Below are 14,446 nucleotides of genomic sequence, written 5' to 3'. Positions count from 1 at the left end.
AAAAGGAGTGTTGAAAAGCCCCAGTGAATAATCCCAGTGGAGCAGAGCAGACACCAGGCAGGAGCAAATGTGTAAGTGGCTTTATTAAAATGCTGGAAGGAAAACAAGAGGTAAGAGGGATGACTCAGCAGGGAGCTGAAGTGAGTATGATACAGCACGGAAGATTGAGACAGCAAAACCAGCAGAAGCTGCACAGAAAGAAGGTGGGTGGTGCTGGTGGAGGTGTGCTCCTGCCAGCTCGAGGAAGCAGTCAAGTGAGGTCAGTGCATCACCAGCCTCAAGTACCCAGGAGTCTCTAGGGACCGAAATTCCTTTCCTAACTAGGAAGAGCAGAGGATGAAGGGCAGGGTGATGACAGCAACGCAGGGAACACAACAGAGCAATAACAGGTTCCAGCTCCCCCTGCAAGCAGGAGGTGTCCCCGTGGGACACAATGCAGTTGTGAATGCTTGCAGGCTCTTCAGTGACCCCTGGGAACCTCTGGTCAGAGACACACACTGGAAACACAGCTTTGGATTTAGAGCTACTCCACAGTACCTTAGAAAGCTGATCTTGTGCACCAGACACAGACAGACCCTGTGGTTACCAGGAGAGACTTGAGGCCATTACTGCAGGTATACAAAGTTCATTACAAAAGGAGAACAGCAGCAATCCATCCTGCTTTGCTTAAATCCATCCCTGTAGGGAATCAAAGTATTAGAGGAGCCTGTTGGTTGGTAATTTGTTAATGTAATCCTGTATGTCCCTTCTGTCAGCTCTCCAGCCTGACACCCCACCAGGACCACAAACTCCATCACTAATTATTGCAGCCTGAGTCCATCCTTCCACCTGCAAGAGACAAGTATTGGCTGTCTTTCTGCCAAGGGAACTAACCTATTTGTGGGAGTGGAAGTACCAGTTCTTAATTAGTGCCAGCTACATGATCAAATAAAACTACAGAACCCAATAAATTCACTAAAATGATGATTCATCAGCACTCATCATTTCCTGGGCAACTGATCCAGGCTGGGCTCTAAATCACATTTCACAAGGTGCCTTCAGTGGTGAGAAGAGATTTAATGTGAGGATTTTTACAGGTGCAGGAAGAAGCAGTTCTACAGGGGTTACAATACACACTAACAATAGGATGGGGCATTTGAAGACAAGCCAGGGTCACTTTACAGGCATGATTCCAACAGCATGGTGGGGTTCCTGCTCCTGTTCTTCCACAGCAACATTCTCAGGGCTTGCTCTCAGTCCCACAGTCTGCAAGAAACAGAGAACCCACATATGTAATTTTCAACTGCTAAAGGAATAGTTTCACCCAGAAAAGATGAAAGTCACCTGAACTTGGATTAACACAGTTACTTTGATATCATAAATCAAGAAAATATCTGAAATATCTTCAAAGGAGTACATATAGTCTGAATTGCTTTATTAGTGTGTCTATCCCAGCCTCAGGAGTAGGGCCAGCTCTCCTGATCAAGCAAACAAAGGATATTTTATAGGGTATCTACTGTCAAGGTTCCACAAAAAACCCACTGGGAATACCCAGGAAAGCTTGTGCTTGTCTCCACTAGACCTCCAGAAAAGCAAGGACCTTTCCTTTATTCCTTTCTGGTAGCAGAGCCATTGCCCTCATCAACATAGAAAGAACCCACACAGGTCTTTGCAATACAACTAAAATGTTGTACTCCAGGAAATGAGGGATACAATTTAATAAATGGAATATTACACTCTAAGACACTGATATTGCCCATTAAACCTCGCTTGGCCTGGATGAGAATCCCAATCCCCAGTTCCAGTGTCAGAAAGCAGAGACTTTGAGCAGAGCACAGTGGCAGCACCCACCTGGATTCACTGCAGGAACGCCCCAGCACTGCCCTTGTGGGGTGTCTCGGTGCTCTGGTGTGCCTGGAGAACAGTGACCGCCTCCTCGATCTTACAACAGAGCACAAGGGGGAGAAGTTGAGTTGCTCTCCTGTAAAACTGCACTGCACCAGGAAGTCAAGATTTCAGGTCCCAGTGTGGCCTCCACACAGACCCACTGTCAAAAGGTAAAGGACTTAGAATAACTACAAAATCCCAGCCTGCTGCTTCTGCAGGAGACTGATCAGCCCAAAGACCTTTTCTATCTCTTACCAAGGGAAATTCTGGGGCATCTCTCCTTTATTATAAAGTCAGAACTTGCTAGACAGCAGTCAGAGGTGAAGCTACCTGACACCACCCAGCAGAGCCCAGGCTCCTCAAAAAACAGCAGTGGAAGGGTGAAAGCAGCTCCTGTCGCCAAGGAGCAACAAAAATATGCAGTCAATTCACTCCAACTGCTTTGATGGGAATCAAAGCTAAATATTCACCAGAACAAAGAAGGAAACTGAAGAAATACTGCAGAGAGGCAGCAGTTTGTCTGCTTTCTACTCTGAGGAAAGAGCATATACCACCCTGCTTTTCCCATCTTGGTTTCAAATAATCTCCAAACCACCCTCAGGCTTGGCTTTCACCCTGTGCTTTCAGGGAGCCGCTTCCAGCTTCTCCTTTTGCTGAAGGCAGGCAGACATTCAGGCACAGGGTGTGGTGACATCAACCTAGGGCTCCTTTTTCACTTGAAAATTAAAACAGGAGCTACTTGCTCTCCCTGCAGTGCCCCATGTCCTAGGCTGTGCTCACCTCTCCTTGCAGCAGCAGGTACTCAGCCCTTTGGAAAGGGATGGTTTGGGACTGAACCCCTCCTACCTTGGAGCGCAGGGAGTCTGGGGACTCCAGGAGCAGCAGCAGCTCGGAGTTGTCAATCTCCAGCAGCATTCCTGTGATCTTGCCAGCCAGAGAAGGATGCATCACATGGATCAGGGGGTAGAGGCGCTCACCTGCTCCAAAACACCAGCCAGGACATGAGCACTGTGCAAGCCCTCCAGCATTTTCAAACCCATTGCAAACACTCCTGCCCTCTCCACCAAAATGGGATACAAAGGTGGTGATGGTGGAAAAACTGCTCACAAGTAAAGCCACTCCAGCACCTCACAGCAACAGGAAGCTGCTGGGTGCAGTCAGCAGCAGGGACTTACAGTGGGCACAGGGCAGTGAGCTGTGCACATCTGCCCACCCATGAACAAGTGAAAGTACCCGTTTTTGCAGGAGATAAGAGCTGGCCTGTGACCTGCTGGCTTTGGCCAGGCCAAGCAATGCTGTCTCACACCAGGGCACTGCCTGCTCCACCACAGAAGACCTGAAACCCAAGGGTTGTGTGGCACGGCTGACCTTAACCCCTATGGCCAGCCAGGTGTTCATCACTGTCCGAAGCAGCAGTACAGGGTGGTTCAGAGCTCAGGGGAGTTACAAATGCCCTGGCATGGCCTGACAGCACAGGCAGGGTGGATGGAGCTCTGCCTCTCTGCAAAGCTTCACCAGACACTCTCACTGCCAGGCAGCTCACAGAGACAGGAAGTGGTTTTATTGCTCCCCTTCAGTGCCAACACAGACTGAATTTATTATTATTTTCTTAAAGCAGCATAATATCAGAGCAAACCCACGAAGCCTTACAGCTTCTCCCAGCAGTTGTTTTCCCTGCAGTATGCCAGCCCACATGCCCCTAGGGCCCTGCAGCTTTGGCACCCACCAATCATTTGCTTCTGCTCCTGAGGAGGGGCTGCTGCAAGCAAGGATGCTGTCAGTGGCTGCTGCCCCTGGACATGCACAGCAGGTTCTCCCATCTAGAGGAAGAACAGGGAAGAACAGCAATCAGAGGCTGGAAGGGATGGGAGTTACCTGGCTTGCAGGAATGGTGCTCAACACCAACCACAATGGGGCATCTCAGCCTTCCAAGATACAACCATTGTCTGTTTTTACTCAAACACCAGCTTCCAGAAAAGCTGCAGTCAAACCTTAGAGCTGTGTGGCCACTGGATCCACAGCCCTCCAAGAGCCCCTGGGAAAGGTCCCCAAAGCACCACCCACAGAGCCATGGGGATCACAGGGGTCAGCAGTCACATTATCCCAGAGCAGCACCAGGAATGACACATTTTGGTGGCTGCAGAGCACTCACCTGTGGGGCCACCACAGGTGGCATGTGCCCCATGGACTGCATGTTCCTGGCAGAGGAGGAGTACTTGTACTGCTGGGCACCCCGTGGCAGGGCAGATGAGGGCACCCGGGTGCTGACTGTCTGTGTCCCAATGTTGGCTGCAATGGGGACAAGAACATTTCTGAGGAAGAGTCCTTAAATGCATGCCTATGCCAAGGAGGCTGAAGCCACAAGGAGAGTGGGCTTGTCTGGAGGGCCTGAAAAGCCGTACGTGGGCTCAAAGCAGCCCCCACGTCAAAGGCAGCTTCCCCAGGACAGGCAGGGCACTGCCAGCCTTGGCGGGGGGGGTTGTCTGATGCTGTGCAGAGGGCAAGAGAGCTGGCAAAGGCATCCACACCTCATCATGTCTCTTCCAGAAACCCATCTGCATCAGCAGCCAGACAATGGGAACAGCACTGAGAGGGTGGGCTTCAAGAGCCTTGTCTCCCAGCTCACCCTGAAGGGAGATGAAGGCAGAGAAATGAGAGCACAGTGGCAAAAGGAGAGGGGACAAGCCACGGACAGCCCTCATGGTCCCACTGCTCACTTCAGCAGTTAGATGCTCAATGCCAAAAATAACTTTGGGCAAAATCTCATGAAGATGGGAAGGCTGTAGGCAGTCACTGCCCCACATGGTCAATGTGTGGAGGGGACACCCCAAGACCCAGGCCCAGCCTCAGCACAGCCAGACACTGGGGATGCCAGCAAGGTCTGATTCTCAGTTCCAAACCCCTCTGACATGAGGCTTAGCGTTGGCAGCAGTTCATCCAGAGCCTGTAAGATCCCCTTCTCTTCACCAGAGATCCTTTCCCACCCTCTGCCTTTGTCTGAGCACTAAGCCCATGTGCTGTGGCTGCATCACCATCTGCTTCAAGCTGTAGCCACCAGCAAGACCAACCTGCATATCAGACCCATCCCATTACCTGGAAGATCCCAACCTTCCCCAAAAGTTACATGCTCAGCTCCTGCAGACACAGCTCCAACCCCATCACACCACCAGACCCCTCCAGGAGCAATCCCACAACCCAGTCCCCCTCAATGACACCTGAGCTCACAGTAAGCACCCTTGCCACCACGGCGCTGTCCCAGCTGGATGTCGTGGGGGTCCTTCCCCCACTCACCCACTCTCTGGGCCTGGGGGGGCACTCGGGGCACCTGAGTGGAGGCTTGTCTGGTGGTGCTGATGTTGGACAGCAGGCGCCGGGGTGGCACGGCAGCCCTCAGGATGGGGGTGGCTTCAGGATACACTGCTGTACAGAGAGAACACACAATGAAGCTACTTGGTAGCAGAGGTATTGTGGAAGGAGACATGGGGGGAGTGACTGTGGCTGGGGACAGCTCAGGAGACCCTCACCTCTGGTGTCACTGCCAACATCTCGCCTCCTGCTGCCCATCACCGTGACCCTGCACCAAACCCCTGCACGCTTTTCCAAGATGAACCCCCAGGAATACACACTTAGTGCTGCTTTTAAAGCCCCTCAGTCCGTGACTGAGACCAGCTGGAGCCCCAGGGACAGCCAGGCAGACTCACAGGGGGGCCGGGAGGGCTGCGCACTCCAGCGAGTGGCAGGGCGCACCGGGACAACAGGACTGGGGCCGTAGAAGGCAGCTCTGGTTTGGGGCTGGGGAAGAACAACACATTAACCAACATGACTGGGGAGCTGAACTGAGCCAGAACTAACCCAGAGCCTCACCGTGGCTGCTGCACACAGACAGACAAGCCAAAACCACACTCTCAGAGCACTTCAAAGAGCAACCTCCAGCCCTGCTGTCAGCATGTCCTCCAGCAGCTCCACCTAATTCCTCCTCAGCAGCTTCTGCACCTCTGTAACCCTTCTCCCTTGCTCACACCCTCCCACTAAACTCCTTCTTGATTCCTCCCTCAAAGGAGCAGCAGTAACTATGAAATTCTAGCCCATACCTGGAGCACCTGCACCCCACCCTGCTGCTCACAGGGAAGCCCAGGCAGATCCCAGCAGTTGCAGAGGATGTGCCCAGATCTGCACAGCCCAAACTCTGCTCCAGGGCAGACCTGGGTCCCTGTGCAAGGCTGCCTCTGGGAAGCAGGACTCACCTGAGGCATGGGGGGTAGGAAGTACCCTGGGGGAGTCTGGAAAGAGCCCAGGAGAGGGCCAGGCAGGGCCCTCATTGTGGCCAATCTCTGCATGTACTGGTTGGTGAGGATGGCTTTGCGCTCCTCTTTCCTCTGAGCCAGCGCCACGTAGAGAGGCTTTGTGCTGACAATCCGTCCGTTCATTTCTGTCACGGCCTTGGTGGCCTCTTCTGGGGAGGAAAAACATACAAACCCAAACCCTTTGCTGCGGCCACCCTCTGTCATCACCTAAAACAGGATTAGAACAAGATAGCTGAGTCCACAGATCACTGCAGCACTCACAAAACACAGCACAGGGGGTGTGTGAGGAATCATGCCACAGGCATGCCATTTCAGCCCCCACACCCAGGGTGGGAGGGATGGGACTGCACCTCTCTCACAGACAGGTTTCTCTGGGAAGGGCAGGATTTGGTCAGGCAGTAGGTTTGGGAAATTAAGATGGCAGAGTCTGCACCAGCCTGAGATTGGGAGCTGTCATCATCCGGGGGGAATCTGTGCCTCAGCCTCACAGGGCACATGGGCCAGAAATGCTCTGGCACTAAACACTGCAGGAGCCAGCAAGCAGTGGGGATCAGTGGGACACTGGACCCTTACAAGGGCCAGGCAGCATCTGTCCCTGGCAGGTTATAGGTAGATGACCTCGAAGCCAGACCATCCCTTATGTGTTGCCTTCCAGAGAATCCTGACACCAGTCCCAGTGAAAAAATCGACAGGTCCATGGTATTCCAAAAGGCCAAACACCATGATGTCACCCCACTGTCCTGAGAGAGGTGGCTGGTGGTCATTTTCATTTGTATCAGTGTCACAGAGCAGCTGGGCAATATTCAGAATATTTATGCTCTAAGTCCCCATACCTGGCACCTCACCAGGGCTGAGGTAACCCAAAGCTACAAAATATTTGCTTCTCAGGACAGTGTGAACATGTCCCTTACACCTGACTTGAGATACAAGTCATCAGCAGGGAAGTGTAATCCAACAGGATTATAAACCCCATCCATCTCCAAGGACTGAGTGCACCATTTACTGACCCCAGGAGCTCCAGTGGCAGCCCCAGTCTCTCACCTTGGCACTCGTGATGGTGCCATAGGGAGAGAACTCCTTCCTCAGCCTCTCATCATCTATCCCATCATCCAAGTTCTTCACATACAGGTTGACTCCCTGCACACAGGTAAAAAAAAAAGCAGCTTGGGATCCCAAAGTTTACAGCAGTTTGTCACACTGGATTCACATTCCACCAGCAGCTCAATTGGAGGGTGGGACATCCCACAGAGCCATCCCCTGCAGGAGCAGTGACATGGAGAGAGGCCAGGATTGTGCATAAACTCCACTCAAAGTACAAACACCCCAAGTGAAGAAGGCACCCACACCATCACTGTGAACCTGATGAAGCTATCTCATTTCCAGACACATAATTCTGGAAATTAGCAGATCTGTTTGTTCACCTCCCAACATCATCCTGGGTGTAAATCTCTCTCCTCTTTCCCGATATTGCTTCCCAAGACATTCCCAGGCAGTGACTGGACCCCAAATTGCAGTAGGTACCCACCATGCTGATCTAGAGAGCTCTGTGCTGTCCCCAAGCTGAGAGTGTCCCTGCTGCAGACCTGCAGGATGGAGCACCCTACTCTCCCCTTACCTGGTACCTGCTCACCCGCTCTTGCTTCATCTGCTCAAACTTCCTCTTGAGCTCGCTCTGGCGCTCCAGCCGCTTCTGGGCCCTGCCCACATACAGCAGGCGCCCGTTGAGCTCCTTCCCATTCATGTCAGCCACCGCCTGCCAGGGAAGGAGGGGAGGGGAGGGAGGGAAGGGCTCTCAGCTCAGCAGGGAGCCCATGGCCAGCTCTGCTCCTCACCCCCTCCACCTGCTCCCCCTGGCCAGCTCCTGCCCATCCAGGTACCCAGCACCAGCCCCCAGACAAGGCAAAGCTGGTGAGGTTCCCCTGAGGAGAGGTGGGGACATCACCAGGTGACAATATCAGGGGAGAGACAGGCAGTGAGCAGCCTCTTGCCTTCTGGGCTTCTTCATGCTTCTCAAAGTTGACGAATCCAAAGCCCTTTGAGTGGCCAGTGCTGTCTGTCATGACCTTGACACTCAAGGTCTTCCCTGCAGGAGGCAAGGGAAGGACAGTCTGTGCTGGGAGCCACCAGGACAAGCGGACTAGACAGCCATGGCAGCATGGAGGAGCCCAGTATGAGGACAGACAGACAGACAGACAATGGGGTCCCCATGAGCAGGGACAGCAGGCTGTGAGGTTTGATGATGGAGATCCCTCCAACCCAGGCTGCTGCTCTCATTGCCCTGGACTCTTCAGCCTCTCCAGCCAGTGCAGTGAGCTCCTTTGGCTAGAAGATCTCATCTCCTTTACACATGTACACATAGTTTGGGCTCATATGAAGGATAACCACAAATTATCTGGGACTACACTGACCAAGCATGGACAGTATGGCCCATGGGCTAGCACAGCACTAAAACCCATCACAAGAGGCACCCTCCAGTAGTGGACTAAACTGAAAAAGCCTATTTTCTTTAAATTCAGACTCAACAATTCTTATTCCCAGGGTTTCTGTAACCAGACAGCATGCTGGTAACAAGAAAATTTAAAAAAAAATTAAAATTTAAAATTTAAAAAAAAATAAAAATTTAAAATTAAAAAAAAAAAATTAAAAAAAAAAACAAACAAAAAAACAACACCTCTCCAAGAAAGAAAAACATACTTTTTTCAAGACAGCACCAAGTACAAGTAATCCCCTGTCACAGCAGGAAAGCACACGTAGCATCCTGACAAATGAAAGCACTGCACTCCTTTTATATGGGGGATGTTTAAACAAGTCACATCTCACTGAGAAAAGGGGCTTGCTATTTCAGCCAAGCACTCTCCCAGCTTCCTTTTCAGTTGCTCCAACTCCAGTTTATCAGACACGAGGATATTTCAACAACTGCACTCACCAAACTTGGAGAATATTTCCCGCAGTCTGTCATCATCCATGTCATCCCCAAAGTTTTTGATATAGACATTGGTGAATTCTATTGCCCGAGCCCCAACCTCTGCCTCGCGCTCTTTGCGGGATTTGAAGTGTCCAACAAACCTGTGGGAAGAAAGGAGTGAGAGTCAAATTCTGCAGGTCCCCTGCAGAGAAAAGGTGGACTCGGGCACACCTGTCTCAGTACAGGCCAAGAGAGATCCCATCACCTCAGGCCATGCTTTACTCACCCACAAACTCACCATAAGTTTCACTTACAGCAACTTCAGTGTATTCCACTCTGGTGTACATACACACAAATACCCCCTTTCCATTGCCAAAACTAGGGATGTGTTACCGAGAGGACATCAAAAGACTTCAGAAGATGCCACCACCACAGCAGACCCCAAAGGATAGAGAGCTGACACCTGGCTGTTTCTCCAAAGCATTCTCAAATGCTCTGGGCAGCTCTTGCCTTGTGGGATGTAGAGAGGGAGGTGATGCAATGCAAGCAGAGAGAGGAACAACAACAACAAAACCTCTTCCTGCCCAGGAATTATCTGATGGCAACAGCCAAGATCAAGGACCAGCCCCACTTTGTGGGCATTCATTACATGGCCTCAGCAATAAAACCCAGCCTGGGGCTGGACTCCTTCGCCGGGGAACAGCTCCAAACCACTATCACACTTCCACCAGCACCCACCACAAGTGACTCACTGTCCCAGAGAGAGCAGAGCTGCCATGCCCAGCAGGGATGGAAAAGAGAAGAACACAGAGCAGCAGGAAAAGGGATGCCTCAGCAGGGCGTGCCCATAGGGGACCAAGGCAAGGCAGGAGCAGAGCCAAGCACAGAGCCCAGTCTCCTCTCTCTGGCACTTACACCTTCCTGTCATTGAGCAACATCCCATTCATGGTCTCAATAGCCCGAGTTGCTGCCTCATGTGTCTCAAAGTGGACAAAGCCATAGCCACGGGATCCGTTTTCATCACAAACCACCTACAAACAGCATGAGAGGCAAAGGAAAGAGACAGACACTGCTTTTCTCCATGTTTGTACAAGAGTACATAATAGGAAAACCCATCCCCATTTTCCAGGGGCATTTTCCCTCCCTGACATCCAGCTCCTACTGCAGCTGAGCTCTGTTGGGGTGTTGGCAGCAGGTCAGGGAGGTGGGCAATCCCAGGACCAGAGCCATGCTGCTTTATAAGATACCCAGGGATTTGTGGCTCCCCAAGACCAACATGCACTGAGCTGGGACAAGATTTCCCATTCTGAAGGGAAACATAGCAAAGCCTTTTGGCTTCAAAGCAGCTGGGAATTTAAAGGAGATGTGGGAAGTGAAATGAGAAAGTGAATTCCAGGTGGCTGGAGCATGATTCCAAGAGTGAGGGCAGCTCTGCAGCAAGTCCTCTCCTGCACGGTCCTGTGCACACCTACCTTGCATGACAGGATGTTTCCAAAGGTAGAGAATGTGTCATACAGGGCTTTGTTATCAATGGAGTCATCCAGGTTCTTGATGAAGACGTTTCCAACCCCTGATTTCCTGAGCCCAGGGTCCCGTTGGGACCACATGATGCGGATGGGTCGGCCTTTGATCACCTCAAAGTTCATGGTGTCCAGGGCTCGCTCAGCTGGCAAAGAGCGGGGAGGAGAGGGGAATAAGAGAGACAGATCTCCCTCACATCCTGCAGCAGCTGAGATGTGCACAGGAATCAGGGACAGGGGCATGTTAACTTAAATGGGATAGGCAGCTCTGCCTCCCATCCCTCCAGCCACACCACTCTTTGATTAATTACTTTTTTTCTCTCCAAAGCACGTCTGACTCCCAAGGATCAACCATTTCACTACAAGTCCCAGTCTGGCAGATGCCTAGCTAATTTACCCAGTAAGGATTTTGGTCTCTAGGGCAACAAATCAACACCTTCCCATCACTACAGTCTCACTTCAGCATGGAACACCTTCCAATTACAGTACTGTGTCATGACAATGCCTGCCAGGAGAGTGGCCTCACTTTACACTGTGAGCCAGTGGGCAGCTGGGTACACCAGGGGAAGGGCAGAAGGGGTTTTGGTGCCCTTCTCTGATGGAGAAGGAGGGAGGCAACTCTTACAAGTCAGCTTCAACCCCTCACCAGAGCCCAGCAGCTGCATCCTTTCCCAGACTCTAAAAAGAGATGGAAGCAGGATGGGTCACCATCAGAGAGCAAACAGGGATGAGTTAGAACCAAGCCCCAGCAGCAATACAGCCATATACAGCATACAGCATACATGATGCTCCCTTCCATCACTTGCACACCAAGCCCACTGTGAGGCAGCTTCTCAGGGCTGTGTCACAGGGCACGTACCATCCACAGGCTGCTGGAAGTTGATGTAGGCATAGCCCAGCGACCGGCGTGTGGCCACATCCCGACACACTCGGATGGACATGATAGGCCCAGCAGGGGAGAACTTCTCATAGAGCATGGCTTCAGTCACATCTGGGTGCAGGTCTCCCACATAGAGAGAGGCTAAGGGATAGCCAGGGCCACTGGCATTCATGGTCACCCACAGAGCTCAGCTGCAGAAGGAGACAGACCCGAGGCTGCAGGGCTTTCAGGTAGTCTGCAGCAACCACAGACCCACACTGGGGCTGGCTCCACTGCAGCAGCACAAGTCAAAGCAATGCCCTTCCCTTCCCACCAGCAGCATTAGGAACAGGAATGCACCAAAGAAACTGCAATCCCAAAACTTTCCAGAACATAATAATTTTGGCGCAAAAGTCGAGCTGGGGTGATCTGTACCTCACACCTTTGGTGCAGTGCAAGGTGACCCTTGCACACTCTGGAAGGATGCAGAGGGACACACCACACAGAGATTTGCTCCTTAAAACACTCAAAAACCCCAAGTGAAATAAAATGGAGTTTAATTTCTCAGAAGGTAAACAGCCCTTCTCCACCAGAGACTTCCATTTTAACTCCTCAATGGCTCTCTCCAGCCAGAGCAGACCCAAAGAGTAGGGGTTTGTACTGATGCCCAGGGAGCAGGACTCACATCACTCCCTGCAAACAGCTCCATCTCTAACATGGCAGACACAAGGTTCAGACACCCATTCCCAGCTTCTCAGCTTGTTGACTAACGTTCCCACAGCAGGCAAATTGATGCTCAGTGTCTGCCTGGTTTAAGCTGAGTATAAAGTTCTGTATGAAGACAATAGGCATTGCCTGAGACCCCCGGGGTACTGTCTAGGAACACAGAAATGCAGATCCTGCTTCAAAAACTTATAAAACCGACCTTGAGGCTCTTACCTGAAAGCTCAAAAATCCTGAGACACTGGTTTAGATACCTAAAGATACCCAAAATTAACAGGCATGTATAGGAGAAGTACACCGAGCCATCCCCCGGCAAAGGCAGGTCCCCACTGCGGGCAGCCCACGGCAGAGCCGCTCCGGGACACAGCCCCGCTCCTCACACCGCCCAGGGTCCCCAAAACACAGGGTAACAGAGCAGCCCCAGCCCAGCGCCCCTTCACAGCCAGCGGGGCAGGGAGGGAAGGGAGCTCAGACGGGGAGGAGGCAGCCGGGCAGAGGGCGGCACAGCCCCGCCGGGGAGCCAAGGGCAGCGCACACCGCCGGACACGGGACGGGACTGCGGGGAAGCGCTGCTCACCCTGCCCAACCACCCCCACCCCGGAGAAACAGCCCCGCAGCCGGGGCTGGGCGCTGAGAGCCGGCCTCGCACTCACACCGAGCGCCCGCCGCGGCAGCACCGCTCCGCTGCGGCTGCCGGCACCGCCGCTTCTTCCACGGCGGCCCGGGGGCGGGACGGGACCCCCGCCCAGCGCCACACCCACCCGGCCAGGTGCAGGCCTGCCCCGCCCGGGCGCAGCAGATAGCGCTGCGGTCAGCCCTACGGTCAGCCCTGTGGTCAGCGCGGGGCACGGTCCGGGCGGGCAGCGGCGGCCCCTGCCGAGCTGAGGAGCTCCGGGGTTCGGCAGATGCATCTCCTCGTTACGAATGGCAGCTCCAGCGCATCTCGTGCCTTCTCAAAGGAGAGGCAGGGGAATTGTGCCGCGTGTCGCCCTGGAACACTGACAGCGTGTCCCACCCTCGCGCTTTTAGGAAATCACATGCACGTTCTGGTATGTAATTCCCTGAAGGGGTACAGGCAGGAGCCGTATACAGCTCTGTTACGAATCCCTCATCACCGGGCCCTCACACATTTTCCACCTCTTCAGCAATCTCCCTCAGGACCCAACAGGGACCCAGAAAATATGGCCTCTGCCATCATCACCTCTTGTGTGTATGGCCCAGGAGTGCTGTAAACTCACTATCATCCACTGAGACCGCACCCCAGCTGTTCTGGATGCGATTGGGCTGGATGAAAGAACACGGGAACCTCAAGCTGCAGGCAGTGCAATTCCAAAGCGGCTCCACCCATCCTGCACCCTCGAAAGGGTCAGCTGGGGGACAATCAGCAGAACCCTCACCTTCACAAAAGCCTCCTGGTGGTTTACCACATTAAGATGCTTCACCCAAAGGTCAGATGAGCATCAGTGATGAGAATGAGAAGCTGCAGCAGCAACAGTTATATTAGTCAAACATGCAGAGTGCACCTGGGCTCTTACTGTGGCTGGGGCAGTTGGAGCTTTCCCAGAAAGACAATTAAATAAAAAATTGAGACACCCCCTCAACTCATCACTGCTGCAGACCAGCCTCCTCAGCTCACCGTTTCCCGAAAAGAGACAGCAAGGATGTGAGATGTTATGTGAAAGGACTAAGGAAGGAGGTGGTCTCTGAAGAGCAGCAGCTAAGCACACAGCGATTTTTCTTCTCAGAGCTGACAATGCCATCAGACTGGGAGTTAGTGCACACTATAAAATAATATAAGATGTGCATACATTTAGGTATGTCCATAAAGGCTGAAGAAAATGACAAAATAGCAATAATTACAGACATGAAGAGACCATGGGGCAGAGCAGCAGCAAAGCAACAGCTGGTCAGATTTTGGCCTAATGTCTTCTTTGGTCAATCAAGAGCAGCCAAGTGACATTTCTCACTGTGCATACTTGTGTTGCCCCACTCTGGGAGCAGGACCAAGCTTCCTTGAAGGTTTTAGGCTGCCTGGCACCTGCTGTCTGGCTACTGCCATCCATCCCTTCAAGTGCTCTTATGTCCAGTGCATACACCTGCACTATTTTGCACTTTCGGTGTTCCTTTAACACAGCACAGTGTGAGACAAGCAAAGCAGAGGTGAGGCAGCCCTGTGTTCAGAGTGGGTATTTAAAAGATTCCCAAGAAAAATCTCTCAATGTAACCAACAGATTTTTCTCATTTACAGTGTGTTCAACCCTACAAGATA

The 14,446-nt window shown here is 52.4% G+C and overlaps 1 protein-coding gene across 1 annotated transcript; it reads right to left on the bottom strand.

Moving 5' to 3' along the window:
* Window positions 1-1,040: 1,040 nt before the first annotated feature.
* Window positions 1,041-11,647, bottom strand: PABPC1L (poly(A) binding protein cytoplasmic 1 like). Its single transcript, XM_056507422.1, has 15 exons — window positions 11,455-11,647; window positions 10,548-10,741; window positions 9,991-10,106; window positions 9,097-9,236; window positions 8,159-8,253; window positions 7,786-7,923; window positions 7,212-7,307; window positions 6,111-6,377; window positions 5,568-5,658; window positions 5,158-5,286; window positions 4,019-4,155; window positions 3,593-3,686; window positions 2,713-2,843; window positions 1,831-1,920; window positions 1,041-1,245 (listed from the first exon to the last, which is right to left on the bottom strand). Exons 1-14 carry the CDS (start codon window positions 11,645-11,647, stop codon window positions 1,837-1,839), a joined length of 1,905 nt encoding a protein of 634 aa, XP_056363397.1. The 3' UTR covers window positions 1,041-1,245; window positions 1,831-1,836.
* Between the last annotated feature and the right edge of the window lie 2,799 nt (window positions 11,648-14,446).

Source organism: Oenanthe melanoleuca, chromosome 20, assembly GCF_029582105.1.
Source record: "Oenanthe melanoleuca isolate GR-GAL-2019-014 chromosome 20, OMel1.0, whole genome shotgun sequence".
Taxonomy (NCBI): Eukaryota; Metazoa; Chordata; class Aves; order Passeriformes; family Muscicapidae; genus Oenanthe; species Oenanthe melanoleuca.
This window is presented reverse-complemented; position numbering and strand designations above follow the sequence as displayed.